This window comes from Eurypyga helias, unplaced genomic scaffold (assembly GCF_000690775.1).
Source record: "Eurypyga helias isolate BGI_N326 unplaced genomic scaffold, ASM69077v1 scaffold34082, whole genome shotgun sequence".
Taxonomy (NCBI): Eukaryota; Metazoa; Chordata; class Aves; order Eurypygiformes; family Eurypygidae; genus Eurypyga; species Eurypyga helias.
Genome location: NW_010238554.1, coordinates 1 through 26,161, shown reverse-complemented (window position 1 = coordinate 26,161; position 26,161 = coordinate 1). Strand labels below are relative to the sequence as shown.

General features: G+C 45.7%; 2 protein-coding genes across 2 annotated transcripts; one reads left to right on the top strand and one right to left on the bottom strand.

The window, feature by feature from the left end:
- Nucleotides 1–1,900: 1,900 nt before the first annotated feature.
- LOC104502904 (glycerol-3-phosphate dehydrogenase [NAD(+)], cytoplasmic-like) lies at nt 1,901–9,301 on the top strand. Its single transcript, XM_010147880.1, has 7 exons — nt 1,901–2,073; nt 3,991–4,131; nt 5,276–5,414; nt 6,210–6,322; nt 7,480–7,713; nt 7,854–7,960; nt 9,205–9,301. Exons 1-7 carry the CDS (start codon nt 1,966–1,968, stop codon nt 9,299–9,301), a joined length of 939 nt encoding a protein of 312 aa, XP_010146182.1. The 5' UTR covers nt 1,901–1,965.
- Nucleotides 9,302–15,607: 6,306 nt separating this feature from the next.
- On the bottom strand, nt 15,608–25,318 carry LOC104506804 (leishmanolysin-like peptidase; the record flags this gene model as incomplete). The annotated part of the gene is made up of 8 exons (XM_010147881.1): nt 15,608–15,702; nt 18,804–19,014; nt 19,719–19,849; nt 20,602–20,761; nt 21,322–21,454; nt 22,175–22,285; nt 23,477–23,553; nt 25,211–25,318. Coding segments are annotated over 8 exons (1,026 nt in total), but the record flags the coding sequence as incomplete, so codon positions are not given.
- Nucleotides 25,319–26,161: the final 843 nt, after the last annotated feature.

The window sequence follows — 26,161 nt, the reverse complement described above, 5'->3', positions numbered from 1 at the left end:
CCCCGTTTATGCTCGAGACACTGTCACTGATACCTTGTCTATAGGAAAACACTTGGGTGGCAACATCCAAGCGTGGCAGTAATGACAGCTCTGCTGGGAGATCAGATTTATCTACTGAGAGTTGCAGGTCCCATTCAGCATTTCGGAGGTTAGAGCTGGAGCCTGCATCTTTCAACAGAAAGGCGTATGAACTTGGCACATCGCTAGAAAAGTTACTTTTATGGGTAGGCTTGAGGTCTAAGTTCATCGTCCTGGTTGTGCTGGCGACTCCAGCACAAGCTGAACAATGGATTCAGATCTCAAGTTTAGCCATTAAAAAAAAAACCAACCTTTTTCTTATTAATATAGATTTCTTGCGCGGAACCACAATTCATGCTCAGCTCAAGCCTTGATTGTGCTGTCTGTTAATAGCAGGGCAAGAGAACCAGAATACAAGTGACTTTGTAAATGACATGAATGTACGATAGGACCGCATGCCTGCCTTTCAGAAAAGCAGAACTGTTAGGGTAAAGGTTCACCCCTAAAACATTTCCCTAAATATTTTAAAGGCCCAAACCCAATAATCCATTTAAAACAACCAATAAAACCCCAAACTAAAAAAAACCCAACAAAACCACAACAAAAAAACCCACCAAACCCAAAAAGGCATTTCAGCAGCTCAGGATATAGCCTGTAGTCAACACTGAGCGCAGTGGAACCTGATCTCCGTAGGATTTTTTTATCATTAAAGATTAAGGTGAAGCCCTTATTCTTTTATTACTCTTGAGCAATTCAGCCTTGTGCAAAGCTCTTACATCAAACATACAGTGGAGCCAAGGGGTGCCAGCTCCAACATGGCTTTCCTTTGAACCACTGACACCACAGACCTACCTGGACTTCGTCTTGGGTGCACTCGACACCTTTATCAGCTCCAGAAATCATACCACAGCTAAATCCTGTTCATGCTCCTCGTTGCAGGTGTGTTACAAGGGGTCAGAGGACACAAATGTTGCAGCTGGAGCTCCTCATTCCGTTGTGTTGGTAAAATGGCCAGTACCTAAAAGATTAACGTAGCATTAAAAGGAAAGAGGGAACAGAGGAGTAAAAATAATCACCCCTCCTCCCCATATAGTTTAAAGAGCATTAAGCAATACTTCCAGTATTTTCTGCAGGGTTTTTAATTCTCTCTTGCCAAGAAAATAAGCAAATGTCTGCAAGGCTGCAGTGGTGATGGGGAAATAAAATTGTCTGAACTGAGATTAGAAAAATGCTCAGCATGACTGGAGAAGAGTAAACTGGATGGTTAAAATATCCTCAGGCTGCAACTATTACAGGTCCCATTAGAGTGATAATTAGAACAATAAATAAAGAGAAACCATCAGGTTGAAGATTTTTTTTTTTTAGAAAAGAACAATTTCTGAGGATTTAGGTCTTACATAAAACCCTCATTACAACTGTTTGGTTATTGGTAGGAAAGTGGGATGCATCTATTTTAGGTGAAACACACAGACTGTCACAGCAAGATCGCTCAGCACTGCTTTACCACCTGGATTGTTTTACATGTGTTGGCGTTCAAAAAAAAAAGAATTACCCAAGGAGCCAGAGAGATTTTAATTGCAGATATTGTACTTTTAGTGCTGTTGACAGTGCATCACAGTCCCAATCTATAATCTTTGGTATGACTTCAGATCCCGTATTCCATTTAAATTTTCTCTGGTTCTACTTTCTGTGTTTTTAAACCAATTTTTTTTTGACGGAGGGTAGTGGATAAAGCTTTCTGATAAACGTAGCGAGCACCTGAACAGCTTTATTGCACAGGTCTTTTATGAGTTACTACGTTTAAAATAGGTTGTGTTTCCAGTTCATAATAAAACTATGTTTCCTATTAGTTATTTCTACTTTTTTTCTTTTTAAAGGGGATCAGCCATAGCCAGAATCATCGGCAAGAATGTCCAGAGGTCCAACAGATTTGACCCTATTGTCAAGATGTGGGTATTTGAGGAGATCATCAATGGAAGAAAGCTCTCAGAAATAATTAACCAAGAACATGAAAATGTTAAATATCTGCCTGGATACAAGATACCCAAAAATGTGGTAAGTGTGTGTGTGTAGGGGGAATCACTGAGATATTTTTATTTTTTATAAGGGAGGCGGCAAATGACAAAATTAAAACTAGCAAGTCATTCACTGCTTCATTCTGGTTTGCCACCTCACTCCAATATCAACATAACTCATGGGAATGTAACTCACTTCTGTGACTTCTGCTCATCTCGTATGTCACCCGCAACTTGCAGCGCCCAACAGCATCGGGTGCTGGTGACGCATCACCCTCCTCTCCGGCAGGAATCAGCGTAACTCTAGAAACGGCAGGCAGGGATCTGCCTCCACACAGTGGAGGTATTTCAAACCCACAGCATCCTCTGGAAAAAAAAGGGCAAGTTAATGCTCCCCCTTCTCCTGAAAAAGAAGTCAACAGCACAGCTAACAGCTGTGGCTTACAAGGAGATGAATAATGAGCTATTGGCTCATGGGTGATTTCAGGATAGCAACACACTGCTATAATTAATAATGCTGTAAATTCCACCAAAAATAAAAGGTATTTAGTTTTTCATGAACATGTGAAATACTAAATTATGCATCTCTACTTAAATTAATCAGCTTTGCTAATTTACTGCTACTGAACCAAGCAAGGTGAGAGGTTTTGACTGTTCCAGATTTTGCCAAATGCCACTATTTTGTGAATTAAAGAAAGTCGTGCCGCGCTGCTGGAACAGTTGCAGTTGTAAGAGGAAGTTAAGATGCTACACTTGGTGTGTCTCCTTGCTTGGAGAGTGGTTATATTTAGTGCTCCATTTAGTGCTGCGATGGCATATTTGCGCTCCCGTGGTTTGAACTTGGCACACAGTTCTCCTGGGGTTACAATTGACTTGTCACTGTTATTTTTACAACCCCCTAGCAGATCAACAGGCTTGTCATCATCGCTAGAGATCAGCTTCATCCTGTCTATAGCGAAGTCTGAGGCTTTACCAGCAGAAATCAGTTGGTTGGAGTAAAGCCAGAAGGGCCCCTCACATCTTCATCTCCAACTGAGGGAGGGAAAAAAACCCAACCGATTTTTTCCATGCATCGCGGAGCGACATTTTGGAGAGAGAGGAGCACTGTGGGTACAGCACTGCCAGCCTCTGCCCTGCTCACGCTTTGCTGTTTTCCTGGAGAAGCAGCCTTGCTGGCAGCAGTTCTGGTTCTCCCGCTGGAATCCCATTTGCTCTAAGGCTGCATGCTCCGAGGCTGCATCCCAGGGTGATGTTTTCTCTGACTGTAAACTGCTTGTGGTAGCAGGCTCAAATTCACCTGCCATTGCCTGTCCATCCCGGCTGGAATTGTGCTCAGTAACGCTAGCATTTGGAGGAAGATGCAGCTGTGCTGGTTATTAAGCAGGTTGTACAGTTTGTTGTTAACGATTCACCAAGTCGCTATTCAGTAAAACAGACACGCACCCCCCAAAAATAATGATAATCTCTGCCTTCTGATATAGTTTATTCCTGAGTAACTCTCAGCTGGTGACCTATGGAAACTAAAGACTGCCGGAACAGGCTCTGTCTCAGCACCCCGGCTTGCTCCTGTGCTTCCCAGTGCTCCCACTCATTCCAGAAGAACCATATGGGGTTGGCTCAGTATCTTCAGGAACTCCCTGAAGAAGCTGAACCAGCAAAGGGGCTTCCCAGGATGTCGCACATTTAGGAAGTGTATCATCTTCCCCAGATTATCCACAGAGGGCTGGGATGGGAGGCAAGTTAAAATTAAAGAAAAATCCAAGCCTCACAGAAGTGAGGCTGCTTTGGATATTTCGGAAGAGAGCTGCAGTTGCTCACATGACGAGCTAGCAGCTACGCAACAGCGCCACTTAAAATTAAGGATACAAGGCATCTGCAATGGCTTCGGCATGTTGGCATCTTGTATGGTATGAGGATTCCAACCTGGGGCTGCCTTCAGTTCTCACTCTTGTCCCAGGTGGCTGTACCGGACGTGGCCGAAGCGACGAGCGGGGCAGATATTTTAGTGTTTGTTCTGCCACATCAATTCGTTGGACGAATCTGCGAGCAGATCACAGGCCACACAAAACCCGGGACATTCGGGATTTCTCTGATCAAGGTAAGTTGTCTTCTCCACAAGACTCATGCTGCATGGAGTAAATAAATACCTTCAGTTTAAGGGTGGGAGCTCCAGTCCTCAGGTACATGCTCGGCATAAACACAAGCATTTCTTTCTGCCAGAATTAAAACTTACCCAGCCTCTCCCAGCCCTTCTGCTGCTCCCATGGCCACCGAGGGGAAAGGATGGGGCAACCCAACGGGGCTCTGCCAGCCGTCTAGCCTGGATCGGTTCCCACTTGGATCAGCACAGCGGTGAAGATGGGCAGAGAGAGGGCTCATGAGCTGGTGCTGCTGCTAGAAAAATACTCATCAGACTATAACCTCCATTCACTCTTAACTTGTGGAAGGGCCTCTTCCAAGTTCATGGTAAAGCTGTTCTTGGCAGCGTTAAAACAGCACACTAACACTAATGCTTTTGCAGAACTGAAGCAATTTCAATCTGGCACGAACAGAGGAATCTCTTTTTAAGGTTAGAGGTACCAGATTATCATAATCATAAAAAGAATTAACATTTGAAGAGAATCTCAAACTAAAAGCCAGAGGCAAAGCACAGGAATATAGCCTACTGCTTTTTCTTTTGACTGCATTACAGGAAATACCCAATTCAGAACTGTAATGAAAGAGATGTAATTTAAGTTTTCAGACTGCAATACCAGCTCTTCCCCAGCACCAAAAATACTAAAAAAATCTCACAAGCAGCAGTACGCAGAGGAGAGGAGGATGGGAGAGGAAGGCAATTCCTGAAAATTTGCATCTTCTTTTCGCTTAAAAAGCCCCAAGACAGCTCAGTATACTCCTTAATACCAGTGAAGCCTTCAGATTAATACTTAGGTCTTGCAAAAAAGCCACTGCTTTTAGGCTTAATTTAAAAGCCTGGCTCTCTACCACAGGAATTCAGCACAAAGGAAAAGCACTTTGTCCAGGAAAGCCCCGGGACAGCGGCAGCGGTCCCTACCCTCCTCCCTGGCCTTGCCTTGTGTTTGCAGCTCAGTGCAAACCTGGAGCATTTGTGTTAATGGTTAATGCTAGTGAATACGAGACCCAACTCCTTCCAATTAACACCAGAGCGCTGCAGGCAACAGGGCACCTTCTGCTGCCCTTTTCCTACTCTAATAACTTGGCTTTGACTGTCTTCTATTCAGGGGATCGACGAGGGTCCTGACGGCCTGAAGCTCATATCTGACCTCATTCGAGAGAAACTGAAAATAGAAATCAGTGTGCTTATGGGGGCCAACATAGCCAGAGAGGTGGCTGATGAGCAGTTCTGCGAAACCACCATCGGTAACTATCGCAAGGAGGGAACCAGAGCCACCTGCTGTGGTTTAGCTTTGCCCGCGGCCGGGCAGCGCGACAGCCTCTTGTCTCAGCGGGATGCGACCGGTCCCCGGCGGTTCCCGAGTGGTGCAGCGGGGAGCTCGTTCAGGGAGACGGCGTGATTCCCAGGGAGGCTGGTGCTGACAGGAACAGATCTGAACCGACAGCGGGTTTCAGTGCGGAGAGCTGATTTCATCCATTAAAAAATTTCAGCTTAATCCTGTTCCTGTAGGGGATGGCACGAGCCACCTTTCATGTCCGTACAGCTCGGCACTGGGCCCATCACTGGCTGATACAGCCTAGAGAAGCGTAACCAGAAGCTCATCTGTGCTCAGGCTCCCTGGGGTGTATTTCTCCATCTCCAAATTTGTTTTGGGGAAAAAAAAACCAAACCCAAAGAACAACAAACAAAACCCCAGTAACATTCTGTTCCTCCCTCCCTCTCAGACTGCTTGCCAAGCTGTAGCCTCACATCCTCCCAGAGCTGGGTCTGACCTGACTTAGGAAGTTCACGCAGGAGTTTTTAAAACGCACTGATTTTTAAAGTCAGGAGAAATTCAGGTTCCCTCCTTCTATAGCCAAGCGAGACAAAAATAAGTCATTGTTGCACTGCTGTTCCTCTGCCTCGCAAACCTTACGGTAGCAGCGAGACTCGTCTCAGTAAAGTGGTGCCTGGGACCTGATTTCAGGTTTCAGTTAACTGTGTGTACGCTGAAACATTGTGAAAATGCTCTAACTTTCATCCTTCCTTCCTTCCCACAGGGTGCAAAAGCGAAAAACAAGGGGAGATCTTTAAAGAATTAATGCAGACCCCCAATTTCAGGATTACCGTGGTGCTTGACTCTGATACAGTGGAGATTTGCGGAGCCTTAAAAGTGAGTGGTTTCAAGCTGAATTGTTTTTATTAGGGCCAACTTCTGCCCTCACCCGAGTTTCCTGTTAACCACAGGGTTTAATGGGTCCTGCCACTGTCTGATGAGTGAGCACAGGCAAGAAAGACTCCAGCCCGTCACCCTTCCTACCTTTTTTATACATTCAATCTTCTGTACTTCAATAATTCACCTCTCCTTGGGGGAGGAGGGATTACTGGCGGGAAAGAATTGGTCCTTTTTAACCTTACATACAGAAAGCTTCTTTACATACAAAACCAAGCCGCCCCTAGATTTCGCTTGCAGCCACAGACTGGAACTGGGGACAGGCACAGAGGGGAAAGAGGCTGTTTCTGCTCTGTGAGAAATCTTTGCTAGTCTTGAAGCCATGCCTTTGGCACTGCCTTTGCTAAAAAAATGTAAATAATCTGCCCTGGGGTGCACGCGTGTCTTCAGCAAACGCATTGACGGCAGTGCTAGGCGACATACTACTCACATGCAGAGAACTGCACTTATTTAGGGACTTATTTAGGGGCTGGGAGTTGGGAGGTGGAGAGGCAGGTGTGCAGGACTACAGTGAGGAGTTGAGAAGACGTTTACGATCCTTAGGGATTTGTTTAGAGCCGTAGAAAAGGGAATGTCTACCGACTTTTTGCAAGGGAAAACCAAAATTTGATTGACTGCAGCATCAGTCCCTAGAACCCATGTCTGTTGAAATGGGAGCAGCATCAGTACCTAGAAGCCGTGTCTGTTGAAACGGGAGCGCCACGGGGAAAACCTGAAAAGGCATGACTCCGTGTGGGATATTTTAAATTGTTAAACCAGGAAGGTCAGTGAGTCCCAGCTTGGAACCAGCAGGAAACAAAACAGGAATTACTGTTACGCGACGCGATTGCGCTACTACGGGCTCAAACAAGCTGCTTTGATTTTTGCCCCTGTGAGTAACAGAGGGTACTCTGTAACCAGTACTAGAAGCCCAGCTACTCGCGGGCGGCACTAATTAGCTGCCTACCTCCCTCATCACAAACTCAGGGCCGTTGGAAACGAACCTTCTTTCCGTGCATGGGGCGAAGCCAGGTTTGCAGGGTTGTCCGCAAGCTCGGTGCGCGCAGATGAACCACGTCTCTTCCCCTTCCTGACCTTTCGCACCAAACCGCTTTCAGAACATCGTAGCGGTGGGCGCCGGGTTCTGCGACGGACTGGATTTCGGCGATAACACAAAGGCAGCAGTTATACGCCTGGGCCTTATGGAAATGGTGGCCTTTGCCAAGATGTTCTGCAGGGGACCGGTGTCCATAGCCACTTTCCTGGAAAGCTGCGGGGTCGCTGACCTGATCACGACCTGCTACGGGGGACGCAACAGGAGAGTAGCAGAAGCCTTTGCTCGCACGGGAAAAGTAAGGATTTTGAAATCTTTTACGCTAATGCTTGGGGAAGTCCTTCTGTGTTTTACAGAGGCGCTATTTACCTTCTCGATAACTGCTGGTATCGCAGCGCTGGCCTCTCTGATCCAAGTAATCGGTCTCCTCTCTTCTAGTCCATTGAGGAGCTGGAAAAGGAGATGCTGAACGGACAAAAGCTGCAAGGTCCTCAGACCTCAGCTGAAGTCTTCAAGATTCTGAGACAGAAAAATATGCTCGATAAGTAAGTGCTTTGATTTAAAAAACAACTGAATCAACAACAAGCGATGCGCGATTCATAACCTCCTTAATGATACCGGTGTTCATTTTCTGCCTCGTTTCTGCCACAGCTGCTTTCTACACCTTGAGCCACCATCAGAGCTCAGCTGAGCCTGGCTCCTCGCTGCCAGGGACAGTAGAATGGGATGGAGGCTGAACAGCCTTCCGAGAAACAGGCACGTAGGGAACAAAAGAAGTAACAACTCAAAGGAGCTACCCAGACATCCCCCTCCTCCCAAACAAGGCTGCAGGCCATGCACAGCCTCACCTTGGGTCGCAGGCTTCCTTGTTCTCCGTGTATCATGGCTACAGCTTGCAGCAATGCTGCTCGGGGGGCAAACCTTACCTCGCTTATCTCAGCACCAAATTCGGGAGCATCCTCCTAAGCTAAACTTTTTATCCGCTGTGAATAGGTAACGAGTGCTGATATCAATGCTCCAGCGCCAACTAAAGCTGAGACAAAAAGTAATACCGGTTGTTTGAGATGATGCAAGATTGTTCATAATTTGAAACCTTTGTCTCATCTTACACAACAGAAACTTCATCCCATTCCCTCTCATGTATTAGCAGTACTTATAGGTCAAGCACCGCTAAGCGAATACTTTTTTAAAAAGTCCCGTTAGAACTCTCACAGATACAGAAGATATTGGAGTGGCATTATCCTTCAAAAGGAGAGAAAAGGAAAGCTCATTTTGCCAGGGCATGAATTTTGAATCAAAACTTGATCTAATACCCCTGTAGCCAACCCTCTTGGCTCCAAGTCATTTGAGCCAGGAAGAGAAAATTACAGGACGTTTTCATTCTTTTTAGTCTTTCAGATTTCAGTAATGAATGCAAATAATACCTGCGTTTATGCACACAGAAGGAAAAAGGGAATATGCAACCCAAGATTTTTTTTTTTTTTTTTTTGTAAATTAAAACATTGGATAGGAATTTTAGCTCCAAAACAGCTCTTCTCTACTGTCACCCCCCAAAATTGCCCCTGGCTCCCCTTAATTGCCCTAATTTCATTCCTACTGCTTTGGGTTTATACTGGTCATTTACAGTCTTCCAGCCAAGGTACCTCCAAGTTAGAGTTACACAGTGGAAAATATTTCTTTCTCTTTAATGTAATATTTTTTAAAAAGATAATTTTTTTCCACTATAAACGGCCTGGAAATGCTTACATAGACTCGAAACCCCATTTTAATTGCTACACCCTTCTCGTAGGTTTCCACTATTTACAACTATCTACAAGATCTGCTATGAGGGTCTATCGATCCAGGATTTCATCGCGTGCCTGCAGAACCACCCCGAGCACATGTAGAGATCCCGGCTCCCCTCACCTGGCCACGCTCTCATCTTTCCAGGACTTCACAGCAAATAAAGTAGGGCAACAGGTCGTGTGCCAACGCTTGCTGTAACAGTGACAGAGAATGTATTTCAGTGTCCTCATTCTGGGGGTAAAAGCTGCCTTTAATGCCAACGTTACACCCAAGGAACTGGAAACGAATGTACGGTTTAGCAGTATTTTAGCTGAATAAGTAATGTGGGTGTTTGCCTAGAAATACTTCCTTGTTGATTGAAAAGAGTTCCCCTAGTAATTGCCATAACAAGAGCTCACGTGAACCTCAGCGTTTTGCCTACTAACATTGCTTTCAGGACAGCACGAGATGCTGGAAATTTGAAGACACATCCAAACAGAAAAATTACATTTAAAAACCCTGAGGTCTGACAGTTGTAAGATGCAATCGGTGGGCAAATGTTCAAACACAAATAACATTTTGTATTTTGTGACATTTAGTCCTCCCGTTCCGTTTCCCGTTGGAAAACTAGGTACTGTTACTGTGCTCAGACACACGTTCAGCCGATGCCTGAATTAAACGGTTTAAGGGGGGGAGGAGGAAGAAGGGGGTTTAGGGTGGGTTGGTTTTGAATTCAGGACACTAGGAATGCTCAGCAGTAGTCTGACCCTCATTATACGGGCCTACAAGGAAGCTGGGGGGGACTTTTTACAAGGGCCTGTAGTGACAGGACAAGGGGTAACGGGTTTAAATTGAAAGTGGGGAGGTTTAGATTGGATATCAGGAAGAAATTCTTCCCGGAGAGGGTGGGAAGACACTGGGACAGGTTACCCAGAGAAGCTGTGGATGCCCCATCCCTGGAAGTGTTCAAGGCCAGGCTGGATGAGGCTTGGAGCAACCTGGTCTAGTGGAAGGTGTCCCTGCCCATGGCAGGGGGGTGGGAACTAGATGGTCTTTAAGGTCCCTTCCAACCCAAACCATTCTATGATTCTGTGATTCTATACTTACCGTGCTCCGTTGAAATACAGAAAAAAATTGGAATAACCACGTACCTTATGTTAGCGTTGGGATCCCTCAGTATGGCACAGGCATGGACCCGTACCAGCCCAGGGGAGAGTGGGCGGCTGAGGAGGAGGATGCGCGACAGCTTGCCGCTCGGGCAGTGCCATTGTTCGAAGGGCGTAAGAAGTAATGGAGGAAAACCCCCTGCGACACTTTACTTTTCATATACATGTGAAAAACGACCACTGCAGACACACAGGAATCCTGTAAAATGGCATCTGAAACCCAGCTGCGTTTTAACTCCGCCGGGAAACTCCGCCGGACCCATGCCGGTGCAGCTCCCCGCTTCCGTCCCCAAGCCCGCTGTAGCCTAAGCAACGCCTCTTGCACTCGGCAAGAGATCTCCCTCTCGTTTCTGAATTTGAAACACAAACTGGTTCGTACCCCGGGTTTTTCACTTTGTTACCAGGACCATTAATTTTAGAAACACGGACATTTACAAACCTTACAGCTGTACGTGGGGAACTCCACGTGCCGGGCATTTTTCAGAGCTGAAGCCATCTAGGAAACGAACAGCGGCACGTTCGATAAGCTGCAATAGCCTTTTGAAAAATTCCTATTTTGAGACAAGGCAACAAAAAGGAAGAGTAACCTACTTTTGCTTTGCTTTATCCGATTTTCCAAAATAGCAGAGAGGAAGGCAAGTGTGTTTTTAATCTCCACGTACGTTCTGACATCCTGCTTGGGGGGGAGGGAAGCTAGATTATAAAATTGCCTCCGCTCTGCCTTTTACAGGAATGCTGTGTCTTTCACATTTATCAGAGTAACACATATAAAACGGTACCGTACTTACAGACGTACTGTCAAACCCCCAGTCTCGCAGGTAGCGGCGGAGCTCGGGTGCCAGGAGCGGCTGCAGCGCGGGCCCTGCTGACCAGGCCGAAGGCAGCGGCTCCTCCAGCGCGGGGCCTGCGCCGACACTCCTGCCGAAACGGGAATCGTGTGGCCAAACGCTTTACACAAAATGGGGATTTACAATCTTCCGTTTCGAGTGGGAAAAAGGACTTAAATATGGCATAGCTTTTAAGTATCAAGTAGATGAGGACGGGACAGAGAACTGAGGAACCTCCCCGCTTCACCGGCAGGCCGAACCCCCGCGGCATCGCGTACGAGCCAGTGACACCACGGAAGAGTTCACGTTCAATGCGTATCGCGTCACGGTTTAATAAAGCGATCGGCGTGCGGCCCTGGTGTAACTTCACGTTTCAGAGGTCTCGCTGTCGGAAGGGTGGTCCTTCCTTGTGCCTGTTCTTGCAGTGAATAGTTGGCAGTTCTCAAAAAAAAGGACAAGAAGTCAATTTTCTACAGACATTTTATTGATGAACAATTATTTCTTCTCTTGTATGGCTTTTCACACAGTAAAATAAGGAAATTTTTACTCCATAAATAATAAAAATTAGCCCTTATATCTCAATCCAGACAAAAATCTATGTAAAATAGTTTGTTCTATATTTACATTCTGTACCAAAATAGGAAAGACATGTTCAAGGTCAGCTCAAAACAGTTTTGTCTCCAAGGTAAGCTTCCCATTAAAAAGTCAACATTTGCACTTTGGAAGCGTAAGACCCTGGTGCTTAACGCACAAACAGACCCAAACCCAAGGAACGCTGCAGGCCAGCGGGCACACACGCCTTCAGCCCAGCGAAAGCTGCGCGCTCAGCCTCGCGGGGGAAAGACCTCGACCCGCGCAGCTTGGCCGACAAGTCCCTCGTAGGGAACGCGGGACGAACGGACACGCACCTCCCTCTCTGCTGAAATCTACCCAAAGGGAAAGATTTGCGGGGCAGGAAGATTTACAAACAACTGGCCTTTGGAAGGGACTGTGGATACGCCTGGGCTTAAGCACCATCCGTCTGGCTCATATCCGAGTGCTCGGCAGAAAGAAGGAGCTGCGTTGGACCGAGAGTCAGCTAACGGAGCCAGAATTCTCTGCTGGTGCTTAACCTACATCCAAGGCCGTCGGAGTCTCCCAGGACCTCGACTCCTTTCAGGAGGAGCGAACTGCCTGCTCTGCAGCGTAACTCTACTTGCTGCGTACTCCAGCCCAAAGCTGTCCTCGTAACAGTCCGCAACGCTAGACAAACACGTTCCTAAGGCCTGACGGCCTCGGCTTCTCGTGGAAACGCTAGAGATCTGAGCCACCAGGGTAACCAAGAGACTGGGAGACTCATCCCCTTCCATCAGCAAACGTGGAATGTCTTTTAAAAGATGAAAACTGCGGACACGACGTACAGCAAACATTGCCGTACAGCCAAGCTAACCCAACCATCTCTCGGCGCTCTTCCCAGGGCTCCTGCTGCCCTGTCTGCTCCGGGGAAAGCACAAAGGCTAATCTGGGCGCTATCTCACAGCTCTCATGACGAGAGATGCGCTAGGAGGGACTCACCGCAATGGGATGGGCCCCCGAAGCCGCTGCCTGCCAATTTGGTGTTTGTTTAAAACTGGCTTTCACAGGGGAAGCCACGCTGAAGGCTACCTGATTGGTTTAAGCTGCAGTTTTAGCTGTGTTCAGTCAGAAGCGGCTTACGCTCCCTGCTGTACTTGCTCTGCTCTTAAAAACCTGAGGCATGTTTCTGCTTAATTCACCTCCCCATCTGGAAGTTCACAGCAGGCTGGAAGCCCAACTCAAACACAACCGACGTAGTCCGTTTTACCCAAATATTCCGACAGCCACCGACTCCTCCTCACTTTGAACTTGCCACGTTTCTCGGCAGTTCCAATGCACCGACGGGATAGAACAGGTTGGATTTCACTGGCTGAAGTACCTTCCCCCCCTCCCTTCCCCCCCAGTCCCGACTCCCCAAAGTCACGTCCAGTTACGCAGTTCACAGCCGGCTGAAGAGCTGCCCGTCAAAGAAATTATGACTGCACCCTCGGATGATTAAGGCAGGAGTAGTTTTACTTCACTGGAGTCGCTGACGCGGGGTACAACGCACTACGGCCCCCTCCTTCAGCCAACGGGCATGGTTCAGCGGTAGGTAACGGTCGACTTGCTACGCCATCGCTCAGCGAGTTCCCAGGAAGGGACAACGAAAGAAGGAAAGCCCTCAAGATAAAAATATTCAATTAAATATGACCAAATCTCACACTTACACAGGCAGGAGACTGCCGTATCAAATACCAAGCACAATAAATTAACACCAGTAAAAAAGTTTAACAGTTACAAAGTTAACCGGAAAGTTCAGACAGTGCAAATATTTCACAGTAAGAAAAAATAACCAATAATTTCTTTTCAAGTATCAAAAGCGTCGTTGAGGGATACCGTTTACACTGCCTTATTGCACGACAGACAGACAACACGCCACCGACCTCTGGGCCCTCGGGTGTCTCCTCAGGTGTTTTCCAGGAGTCAGTTTATGCCAGCTGTTGATTGTGCATGTATTCAAACAATCCGTGCTCACTTCTTAGTGGTTCTTCGTTCAAACGCGTACACATTGAAAGCATGTGATTCCTCATTTCTATTGCTTCTCAGAAACACCCGTTCAAGGCTAGCCTAGGCCTTGTAGAAGCCCAAGCAAACTTCACCTGCAGCTATGGTGGGGAACGAGCCCAGGGCAAGGTACTCTCCCAACGGCGATGCCTTCGGACAGTTTTAGGTTGCAGCTGACCTCAGTAGTGTCGCGAGAGTTTCTTTAAATAAAACAAGTCCAGCAGGCACAGAGATTTTCTTACAATTACAATGGAAGTCCTATTATTAAACTACTTGAAATGTAGCTAAATAAATTTTACTCCACACCCCTTCCGTTCCCCTACCTTTCACTGTAGAAAGGGATCTAGTCACTGACAACTGTAACATCACAGCACATTTAAGAAGCAGAGTAACATCATCTTTCTCCTTGTATTTGCCCTTTTTAGTGCATGGGGCACGTCTGTTCCCTAAGTTTAACACGCCTCCAAAAATGAGAACGATCCTAACAGGACAGACAACGGACTGCACCGCGTGACAGTGTCTTTTACTCCAAACAGGATTATTGGTAACACTTCAGAGAGTCAGGAACAAACAAAAACATCCTTACAGATGTATTATAGAACAGCTGTCCTTGGCTAGGCAGATTTGCTCATCTCCTCCCTCCTACGTATTTTGTCCATCAAGTGGCACCAAGGTGTGCCCTCACATGGTTCAAAATCTCTGATTCTCAACCTATTACAAATAACTCGAATAATCCATAGTATTTCTATGTCCAAGAAAAAGTGGAGGGGGGGAAAAAAAAAAAAAAAGACAAATCAGACTTTTCTTTACACACTCAATACAGATTTTGGTCTAGAGCAGTCAGTATGGTCCTGTAAGGTTCTAGCTGCCATCACTACAATGTGCCCTTCAACCAAAAGTGAGAACAGCTGCGTTTATGTTCATACGATTTAAAAAAAATAACAACCCCATTAAGAAACCAATCAACAAAATCAAAAATCATCAGAAATCTTATCCCAGTTTTACAGACTGGGTGTCTGTACTGAAATGCATTTGTCTAGCAAATTATTCTGAGAATATTCAAACATCTGATGTATTAATTTCACGGTAGAACTGGCACATGCTAAATGAGAATGGGATTTCTAGACAGTTGTCTTGGTTACCAGGCCCAAATGCCACTTGGTGCATGTAGGAAGGTTTAGGTGAACCCCAAGAATTTGCTGCTCTACTACAAACTGGTACGAATTCCGAGAAGCTTCCAAGTTGTAGAGACAGTGGCCAACCACTGGTTTATCCCATTAAATTATTTCTTCCCCCCAAAAATTCTAAGAATTGACAAACTGCACAAAACCACTCCCTACCCCTCGCTAGGCCTGGGTTATTAGCAGTGATGACAACTGATTTTCACATGGCTTTTGACTGAACCACTGAGGTATATTCCCGGTTTGAGGATGCTTTGCTAGCAGTCACACAGAGGACAACAAAAATAAAAGAACCAAACCAACCCTCAGTTCCATTACAGAGGAGTTCTTGTTTCACATCTTGACTGAGCTGCCAGATAGTCCAACACAGTTGTCATAGTGGATCTTGTTACTGCGTCAAAAAAAAAATAAATCAAAGGTTGCAATTCAGGAAAATACTGGCACTTATTGAGATGACAAGGTAGGTTTTCCTCCTCTCAAACTCTGGCTGCTTTTGTCAGTACCTCCCCGACTCCTGTCTGCACCGATACTTGCCAGGAGAGATGAGGTTCACCAGCAGACCTGCCTGCGGGGACCAAACGCCTCCGTGCTCCACAGTGGGGAGTGCAGCATGACGGTGTATCGCCTCGGAACATCTTCCTGCCCCATACTTCACTCTACGCGCAGAGGAATAATCCGGCGAGCAGGGGAATTAAGTTGGCTATCAACAGCCAAAGGGTTACCACCAGGCTAGATGAGCAGGAGCATAAGTCTAAAATAAAAAACAACACATCGTAAAGCTTCTGAATTCATATATTTAAAGAGAAGATAAAATAGCAAAGAGAAAACTAAAAAACCACCAAAGAGCAAAACCAAATTTGCAGTAACATGCACTGATTTAGCCTAGCTTTCAAGGCTAGGATTTAAAATCAACCAAACAACATGATTAGTCCCTTTACGATCAAATAAATTTCTGCATTTCTTCACTAATAGCAATTAGGAAAACAAATGAGGAAGAGAAAACACTGGATTTGCAAGAGAAGAGCAGGAAGTTCCCTATGGCATGACGGGGGAGAAGCAGTGTTTCAAAACCACAGACTCTTAAGAGATTGTTTTATTAATACTTTCTAACTGTATGGCTGTAAGTCCTGTGAAAACCTGAGCCACAAAACAGCAACCTGAAAAGGAGGGGGGGGGAAAAAAAAGGTGGGGAGAAACCCCAATGTTTGAATGAGGGAATTTGTCCGTATGGCAGTTAGTCACACAGCCATGAGGCTTAAGAAAACCAGGGACACGACTGTAAACTTGCACAGATAAACACCTTGATATACACATACACACACAGACACGTGTGTGAGAAAGACCAAGCATGAAGGTGTCCCTGCCCATGGCAGGGGGGTTGGAACTAGATGATCTTTAAGGTCCCTTCCAACCCAAACCGTTCTGTGATTTAGGTAGGTACTAGAAGATGTGAATCTCCTAGGTTCCAGCTTTCTCAGTCTGAAATCTCACCTGCAGGACCTGTTCCACCAACTGCCGAGACACAGCTATTTGGACACCCAGACCCCAGTGCATCGCTCTGAACAGAGAAAGGAGCGTGCAGGTACACTAAACAGGTTTAATTTTTCCTTGAAAACGGCAGTAGAGACAGCACATACAGCAACTAAAGAATGGGTTAAAGGCTTAAAAATAAGCCCATAGTGCAACATACTGTAAAGACTGTTCTCTTTCATCAGCTGGCTTCTAAAAAGCCAGCTGTTCTTGACAGAACATTACCTGAATTAAGCTTTTTTCCTCCCCCAAAAAGCAAACTGATACCTACTTTCATGTTCTGGATTACGGCATTAACAAAGGGAAGTTACACAACTGAGAATTCACTTTCCATCACTGTGATAATTTTGAAAGTTATAATCATAGAATCACAGAATGGTTTGGGTTGGAAGGGACCTTAAACATCATCTAGTTCCAACTCCCCTGCCATGGGCAGGGACACCTTGAACACTAGACCAGGTTGCTCCAAGCCTCATCCAGCCTGGCCTTGAACACTTCCAGGGATGGGGCATCCACAGCTTCTCTGGGCAACCTGTGCCAGTGCCTCACCACCCTCTCTGTGAAGAACTTCCTGATATCTAATCTAAACCTCCCCACTTTCAATTTAAACCCGTTACCCCTTGTCCTGTCACTACAGACCCTTGTAAAAAGTCCCCCCCAGCTTCCTTGTAGCCCCTTCAGGTACTGGAAGGCTGCAATAAGGTCTCCCCGGAGCCTGCTCTTCTCCAGGCTGAACAAGCCCAACTCTCTCAGCCTGTCCCCATAGCAGAGGGGCTCCAGCCCTCAGAGCATCGGCGTGGCCTCCTCTGGACTCGCTCCAACCAGTCTATATCCTTCTGAAGTTGAGGGGTCCACAGCTGGATGCAGCACTCCAGGTGGGGTCTCACCAGAGCAGAGTACATAATAATGATACGGGCTTCAAAACACGGTCAGATTTGCTGGTAAGTGGCTAGGCCAAAGCTAGATTCTTCTGGTACCATCTCCAGGAGGAGACGTGCCATGAAGCAGTTATGTTTCAGACAGATCTCCTGTGTCAGCCACCAGCGGGCACAGGAAAATGCAGGGCACCTTGGCCATCTGCCTTGAACTGCCATGACTGGGATCTTACAATAGCCAGGCCATTGCTCTCCTCTCCTGCTCCCCGGTGCTCACAGCTGACACAAACCTTCACGGTTTTCAGACACGTACTATTGTTTCACTTCAGCAAATAAGGAGGTAATTAGTGACAGCCAACAAGGCTTCACTGGGGCAAATCCTATCTGACAAACTTGAATGGAGGTACAGTACTAATGGATAAGGGAAGAGCAACTGATGTCATCTACCAGGACTTGTGCAAGGCATTTGTCACTGTCCCACATGACACCCTTGTCTGTAATTTGAGACGAGTGGGTTTGACAGGTGAACCACTCGGTGCATAAGGAACTGGCTTGATGGCCACACTCAGAGTGGTGGTTCGACATCTGAATGGAGACCAGTGATGAGCAGCGTTCCTCAGGGGTCAGTGTTGGGACTGGTACTGTTTAACATCTTTGTCAGTGACATGGACAGTGGGATCGAGTGCACCCTCAGCAAGTTTGCTGACGACACCAAGCTGTGTGGTACGGTTGACACGCTGGAGGGAAGGGATGCCATCCAGAGGGACCTGGACAGGCTGGAGAGGTGGGCCACTGCCAACCTCATGGAGTTCAACAAGGCCAAGTGCAAGGTCCTGCACCTGGGTTGGGGCAATCCTGAGCACAAGGACAGGCTGGGCAGAGAACGGATGGAGAGCAGCCCTGAGGAGAAGGACTTGGGGGTGTTTGTTGATGAGAAGCTCAACAAGACCCAGAAATGCGCACTTGCAGCCCAGAAAGCCAACTGTATCCTGGGCTGTATCCAGATGCTCAGAGGGCTGGAGCAGGTTCTCTGGGGACAGGCTGAGAGAGTTGGGCTTGTTCAGCCTGGAGAAGAGAAGGCTCTGGGGAGACCTTATAGCACCTTCCAGTACCTGAAGGGGCTACAAGGAAGCTGGGGGGACTTTTTACAGGGGCCTGTAGTGACAGGACCAGGGGTAACGGGTTTAAACTGGAAGCGGGGAGGTTTAGATTGGATATTAGGAAGAAGTTCTTCCCGGAGAGGGTGGGGAGGCACTGGCACAGGTTGCCCAGAGAAGCTGTGGATGCCCCATCCCTGGAAGCGGTCAAGGCCAGGCTGGATGAGGCTTTGAGCAACCTGGTCTAGTGGAAGGGGTCCCTGCCCATGGCAGGGGGGTTGGAACTAGATGGTCTCTAAGGTCCTTCCCACCCAAACCATGCTGTGATTCTACGAAATAAGGCAACCTACCGATTGGTGCAGCTCTTGTGAAGTTAGAAGCTGGAGGATCCCGCTCTGGGGGACAGGAGTCACAGAAGTCCGAACAGGCTGGGCAAATCAGATTCCCAACATGTATCCAGCCATTCATCTGGATGCTCACAGTTAATACCTGACCTGAGCGGCTGCACAAGTACGCAGTGTCTTTGACCCAAACATGCAGCCCTTGTGAAGAACAAGAAACCTTCAAATAAAAGAGAAGTCAAGTCACTATTATAATTTATCAACAATACATTTTGGGGCTTGGAGGCTCTTTCAGTAAGTAAATACTACATTCAAAAAATGGCTGGTAATAAAGCATAAGTTAACTACAAGTATTTTAATGTGCTCAGAGCAACTATTTGATTCAAGAACACTTTAAGCACTGACTGTACTCTTTTCATGCAATTATGCAGATCAACTGAGAACAAGTAAAATCCGTCTTCTGCTAATGACTACTTTTTTAGAGTTGTGCCGTGTTGGAAGTGACACCTTTAGTGAGACACTCCTGACAAGAAAGAGGATAATGAAAAGTAAGCAACATGTGTACAGTGCTTTCAGAAAATTCCAGTACAAGAAATTCCAGAAAATTCCAGTACAAATACTCCCACTTAGCTGTGGAGAAAGTGTCACAGGGGTAAGACAGATGAAGCCCCTAGACAGCCTGGAGGTAACACGCAGGCCATCCCAGTGGTCAGACCTTAACTTGATGTGTGATCTAAACTACAGGCTTCTGGTTGGATGATACTTATTTTCAAACTGTATGTCACAGCATCTAGTGATTTAAGACAGAGACAATCACGTACAGTATCCAGGTGCAAAGTTCTAACAGCCACAGCCTACATTTTATGCATGACTTTTCCCTTTAGTGTTATTTTTAAATAATTGAGATAAAACCACCACACTTACTTGATAACATCCACTACCCCAGTCAGGGTAACTGAGTTTCCTCCTACACTGTTCCATGACAAAAGCAGATTTCTGAATAAGACATACAGAGTTTGGTCCGTATTTCTCTGCCCCATAGTTTTTGGTAGGATCTAAGGTAGAAAGAATACACCGAATTGCAGCTTACTAGGGGAACAAAGTCCCCATCAACTTAATACGCTATAATGAGGCAGTGTCTCCTCACACAATTCAAGGTTTACTCTGGTTATCTTTCAGATCATTAATCGTTATCGATTTGGGAATTATACTGTCTTGAATATAAAGTGGGAAGAAATGCAAGATTAAAAAAAAAAATTAAAAAGCAAGTAGGTTCCACCAGAACCGTGTGGATGCGTTTGCCCCCAGGGAGCGAGTGCCGGCTGTGATGGCTGGCTGGAGAGCGCAGCCTGTGTGTTTCTGAGACAACTGCTCCGACAGGTAATATCCTACGGCATTCTGGAGCTGTGCGAGAGTGAACGTTGGGGCGCCACGCCAGGAGCCAAGCCCGTGCGCTGGGAAATCACAAAGCTCCTTGCCTTGAACAACAGCCTACAGAGGTGGAACGTGGAATTATTTACCAAGACTCAAAATGCAACCAACCAACCCACTTCCACCCTTTGGCTTACATTCGCATCGTTTGGGGTTAATTTCTGTCCAGCCCGTGCACGATTCTTGTATTAGATGTGAGTGTTTGCTTCCTACGTGTACAAGGTGGTTGTGCTGGGCTTCTCAGTCCAGCACAGCTTTTGCACAACTATTAGTGTACAACCGATGTCACATCCAATTAGACTGGATATACAGCAAGTCCATGCCAGATTAACAAATCTAGTCTCTTAAATACCATACTGAAGTCCTGAAAACTGACCTGGTTGGTTTTCAGTTATTCTACAGTCTGAGCTGCGTTGAAATTCACCACTTAAATGCCAACTGAATTCTTGACTAAAGGGACAGTAGTCAGCAATTTCTACTGAGCCACCGTAATAAGGCAATTCTTCTGCTGGTACTCCGTTGAGATTGTCAAAATACTGCAAAACAAAACAGGTAGGAAAGCAGTTTGCACGAAGACAAGTGTACAGCTGTTTCTTAAATAGAACCAAATCACTACAGCTCTCAGAACATCAGCTCTCAGGAATGCTATTAACAGTAGCTCACAATACCCATGAACCAGATAAGTCTGGTATTTAAGTATTTAAGAATACTTTAATAATGCAGAGAGATTCACATTTGCATGTACCACGCCCCACCCCTTCCCTCTGCAATCATAGCATTCTCTGGGATGAAACAGAACAAATTCCTTAGCGCACAAGGACACAAGGCAGCAGCCTGGGGGAAGAAATACCTCGCACAAAACATTCTGAGGGGCTTTGTAATACAGCAACACCTCCATCCCCTATTTGGTTAGGTAACCACAAGGCTTTTTTCAGCCTCCAGACTCATAATAAACTAAGCAGACATTTTTCACAGTATCTACTCTTGTCTACTAGTTCAGAGGGAAAAAACCAAACCAACAAAAAAAAAATTCACCTAGCTGCAAAGCACAAGAATGAAAATACTTAGCTATTTGGTGAATTAAGATCTATTATACCTGATATTCCTGAGGTAACTGCTTTGGAAACTTCTGCAAATTGCACACTGCCACTGCTCTTTGGTCCTGTCTGCAGGTTAACTGCAAAGGGTTGCTCCTCAAAGTGTCGCAGTATGGACTGATTAATTGCCTCCTCAAAGAAAAAAGAAAAAAAAAAATCACATTGGATCACTAACTGCTTGTCATAATTTAACTAAGCAGTCTGTCAAGACGGTCCCCGCTCTCCTCTACCTTCAGTTAATCACATAAAGAAGCACTGACTGCTTCTCTGGAGACTAATTATTGTTATTTGTCTGGGTAGGACCCTCCTAATTTAAAGGATATCAAGCCAGCAGTTACAATGCACTCGCCTCTGTAGTTTTAATGAGGTTGGTATGTAAACGTTACAGAAAAACAACACACAAGCAAAACAGGCCCACTACAGCTGTGTCCTGGCAATTTATCAGTACTGCAGCAAGCACACAGGAAGGCTTTGTTTTGAAGATGGCTGTCATCACCTTCTGTTACTTTAAGTACAGTCCAGTAAGGCAAAATGACACGGGCTGTGTTTCCAATTAAAAGGGAGAAAGCAAACACACTTAGATTAAGTCTCTCCCCTCCTCTCTAAAGCACGGTCCTCTTACAGCACAAATGCATTCTACACCCTCAGATGTGTGGCTCTGCACGCACTGGGTGGGATGCTTATGCTTGTACTGCACTTGGTGTGCTCCCTGGATGTATCCTGAAGGTCCTTGGACAGCACTCCTCCGTCTCTATCCACCTCCACTTCTTTTTACCGAGTAGCATTTGCAGGATAAACGTAAACAAGCATCAGGGTTTCCTCCATATTTTCATTTAAAGACTGAATTCTTACTTTTGCCTCTTTTGGTCGATCCAGAATTTACAGCTCTTCATTACAAAGTCACAGCCTTTACTGCGTCCCCAGTCTAGCTTCTCTGCCATGCTGTAATTGGCTTTATACCAGCTGTAAAGGTATTTTGAAATGAGAATTCAGTGACTTCAAAAATCAGCGTTCTGATTAATAAAACAGCAGTTCAAAGAACATCATACTATGCCTTAAGGTCTTCAAATGAAGAAAAAGGGAAATTGAATCCCTTTCTGCCTATAAAAATAAAATTACAGTTTCACTGTTTTTCAGGTCACAGCAAACTGAAAGAAAATTTTATCTTTCATTTGCTCAACAGCAACGCATCGTGATCCACAAAGGAACGGTGCATACAGAAAGATGAAGTTTTTGACAGTTTATGCTTTCTATCTGCAAGAAGAGCTGATTATGTACTGCATGCAACTGAGAGGAGACTTCCATTAAGGAAAAAAGTGAACAGACTCTACAACCAGCACTGTGCACTGCAGTGCATGATTTTTGTAAGGCTACATTAAGAATGGATGGGTTTATGACATACATGAAGAAAAATTAACATACTAGGTATAATTCCTTCTCTAATGTAATGCTAATTATGCTGATTACCTACTGTGTTGCAGATGGATAAGCACAAGTGCATCAATTGGCCAGGAGGTCGAGGGAGCTGATTCTCCCCCTGTACTCTGCTCTGGTGAGACCCCACCTGGAGTGCTGTGTCCAGCTGTGGAGCCCTCAACATCAGAAGGATATAGACTGGTTGGAGCGAGTCCAGAGGAGGCCACGAAGATGCTCAGAGGGCTGGAGCCCCTCTGCTATGGGGACAGGCTGAGAGAGTTGGGCTTGTTCAGCCTGGAGAAGAGAAGGCTCCGGGGAGACCTTATAGCCCCTTCCAGTACCTGAAGGGGCTACAAGGAAGCTGGGGGGGACTTTTTCCAAGGGCCTGTAGTGACAGGACAAGGGGTAACGGGTTTAAATTGAAAGTGGGGAGGTTTAGATTACATGTCAGGAAGAAGTTCTTCCCAGAGAGGGTGGTGAGGCACGGGCACAGGTTGCCCAGAGAAGCCGTGGATGCCCCATCCCGGGAAGTGTTCAAGGCCAGGCTGGATGAGGCTCTGAGCAACCTGGTCTAGTGGAAGGTGTCCCTGCCCATGGCAGGGGGGTTGGAACTGGATGATCTTTAAGGTCCCTTCCAACCCAAACCATTCTGTGATTCTATGAATTCCAAATAAAATCAAGTACAACGAAAACCAAACAAATGAACCCAAAAATACCCCCATTCTTATTAATTCTTACCCTGTGTCTTCCATTAATGCTAAGGTGATCCTGGAAAAGACTCGATTCTGTGTATGGGATCCAGTCATTGCTTCATTCTGAAAGTTAGCAGTTACTTTAACAAGTTACTTCGCAAACCACTGCAAATCATTACTGTAAGAAAATGCTTCCTATGAGAAAGCTTTTTTATTTCCAGTCCCCTCTTACTATTGACAATCAAATCCCAATCCCTTTCATAAAAGGGATCAATAGTGAAAACCCCTTCCCCACTCCACTCTACAAAGCTTTAGAATTCTAGAAGTCAGAAGCCTCATTCCAAATTTCAGCTAAACCTTATTTATGACCAACACGTCCTTGTTGTCCTTTAGGTAAAATAAAACTATTCCTTCTTCCAGCATATTTATGAGTAGCCACCCCGTCCCCCTCTTCTGTCTCCTTTTGGTAAGCGGAAAGCCAAGCTCACTTAACTGCCTTACGCAAGACCGATTTTCCATTTTCCTAGAATTTCCAGTAGTCCTTTTCAGGAGTGAGGTGCACAGGACTGAAGGAACACAGCACTCCAAAGGAAGCAGTGGAATTCTCCATCTTACTTAAAAATAAGCAGGTTCACACCATCCTCAAGGAGCAACTCCAGTCACCTTGAAGTTTCCTAACCGTCTTAGGACCGGCAATTGTAACGCCCATGACTTCTTCCCGCACAGCCATTTCCAGCTGATAAGCTTCAGGCTTACAGCAAGTCCCTGACCCTTAATTACACAACTCTGGGACTTGTAGGACTGAATTTCATCTCATTTTGATTATCTCTTCAAAACACGCAGTTTCCCAGCCTTCCCTCTTCACTAGGGTGGTTGGGAGGAGTTAGCTACACCAGCAGACTTACTAGTGCCAAATTTCCTACCACTGCAGTACTTCCCGAGAGTTGGATCAATCCCAAAGCCATACTATACGTGTTACTTTCCAGGTACAAACTTCTTCTGGAACGGTGTAAAGGAGACGAGTGATTATCTCCTTCTTGTTAACCTTATTCAATCCTTAGAACCATCCACATTCTAACGGCAGTCTTTCCACTTGGCTTTAAACTACTGTTCCACCCCAAAGCTTATTGAAAAGCAGGAAAAGCTAACACTTTCAGTGTTAAGAAATACGCATTTTTCAAGAGTACTTCCACAAAAAGGTCTGTCCTGAAGCATTTCCCTTCTCGTCTCCCTCACTGCACGCAGCAAGAACTACAAAGTTGTATTTCTGCCCAAAATATCACACCACACAAAGCCATAAATAAAAATAAGCTTAAGCGTCAGGAGGGAAATAAGTTTTTCCTTGATCAGATGAGGTTCTGGAGTAGAGATGGCAAAAGCTAACACCAGGGCACATGAATAAAGATGAAGCCAAGATAATGAATAGGGAGAACGATTAAATATTTGCTGTCTGAGAGGCAGAGGGTGACAGAGTTGAACTGACCCAAAGGATACCTACCACCTTTCCCCTGAAAAGGGAGCGTACCTTCTCAAAAGGTAAATGGCAGATGAGACATTTGGGTTTTTAGTAATCAGCTTATCTCAAACTCGTACTCTGAGACTTAGCAGGATAGATTTATCTAGAAACTGGACATTTAAGTGTGTGTAGTCTAGTACTGTTGGTGATCTATTTCAGTGAGGTTTGAGACACCTGCATTTTCACCACTATAAACCTAAAAATAAAGGCGGGAGGGAGCAGATATTCCCACACCCTCCCTCCATTCCCAGTATCAGCACTGACCTCCAACAATCTCTTCTCCCAGTGGTTGAGCTCAGTACCCATGCCACCTTGATTTTCAAGCTCCATTCCCTCTAGAATTGGACAACTGAAATGTTTTCGAGCTTCTTCCTAGAGAGAAAAGATTTCAACACAACCCTCACAGTACTGAGATGGATACCCATATGCACTCCTAATCTTCCACAATTATCTTTTAACAGGATTTCAGCATTTCTTTTTTCTACCATCTTGTTTTCCTCCGAATGTAAAACACTTCGGCTCAGAGGCTGACTAAACCAGCAAGTACCCCACCACCAAACCTAACAACCTGTCTACTTGTCTCCTGGAAATAAATGATGGAGGTTGACAAGAATAAAACAGCAACAGAATTAGCTGAGAACAGCATGCCCACACCTTATGAAAAAAAAAAAACAACAGCAAAACACACCAAACAATGCAGGAACAACTAGAACCCTGCTTCTGTCAGAGGGTTCAGAGAAAAAACACCTTATTAGGCAGCGTACGTGTCAACTAGTTCTGCACAAAGTATTTCCTGCAAAATACTTGAAAACTGTAGTCATCTCACATCAATATTTTCAGACCGTGGTCTTGCAGTCAGGAGCCCAGCCCCTGCCCCTGCAGCACTACCCAGGAGCACCTTCAGTGCTCTCAACAGTTTGACCAGGGTAATTAAACCAAGTTTGCTCCATATCCTGTGGTTGTTTTCAATCTAACAAAAAGATTATTTGTGGCCAAATATGATTAACACTGTAACTTAATTCCAATACCAGTTTATTGCACTTAAGCATATGTTCTGCTGGGGCGGTGGGGGGAGTCAGAGGCGTGGGAAGATTTCCAAGAATACTTGAGGAATTTCTTTTTAAACATGACAAAATGTTAACTGCAGTATTCTGTAATAGAAAAATATTAAAACAATGCTTTTAAAGAGCTTTCCAAGCACAAGTACAGGCTGGG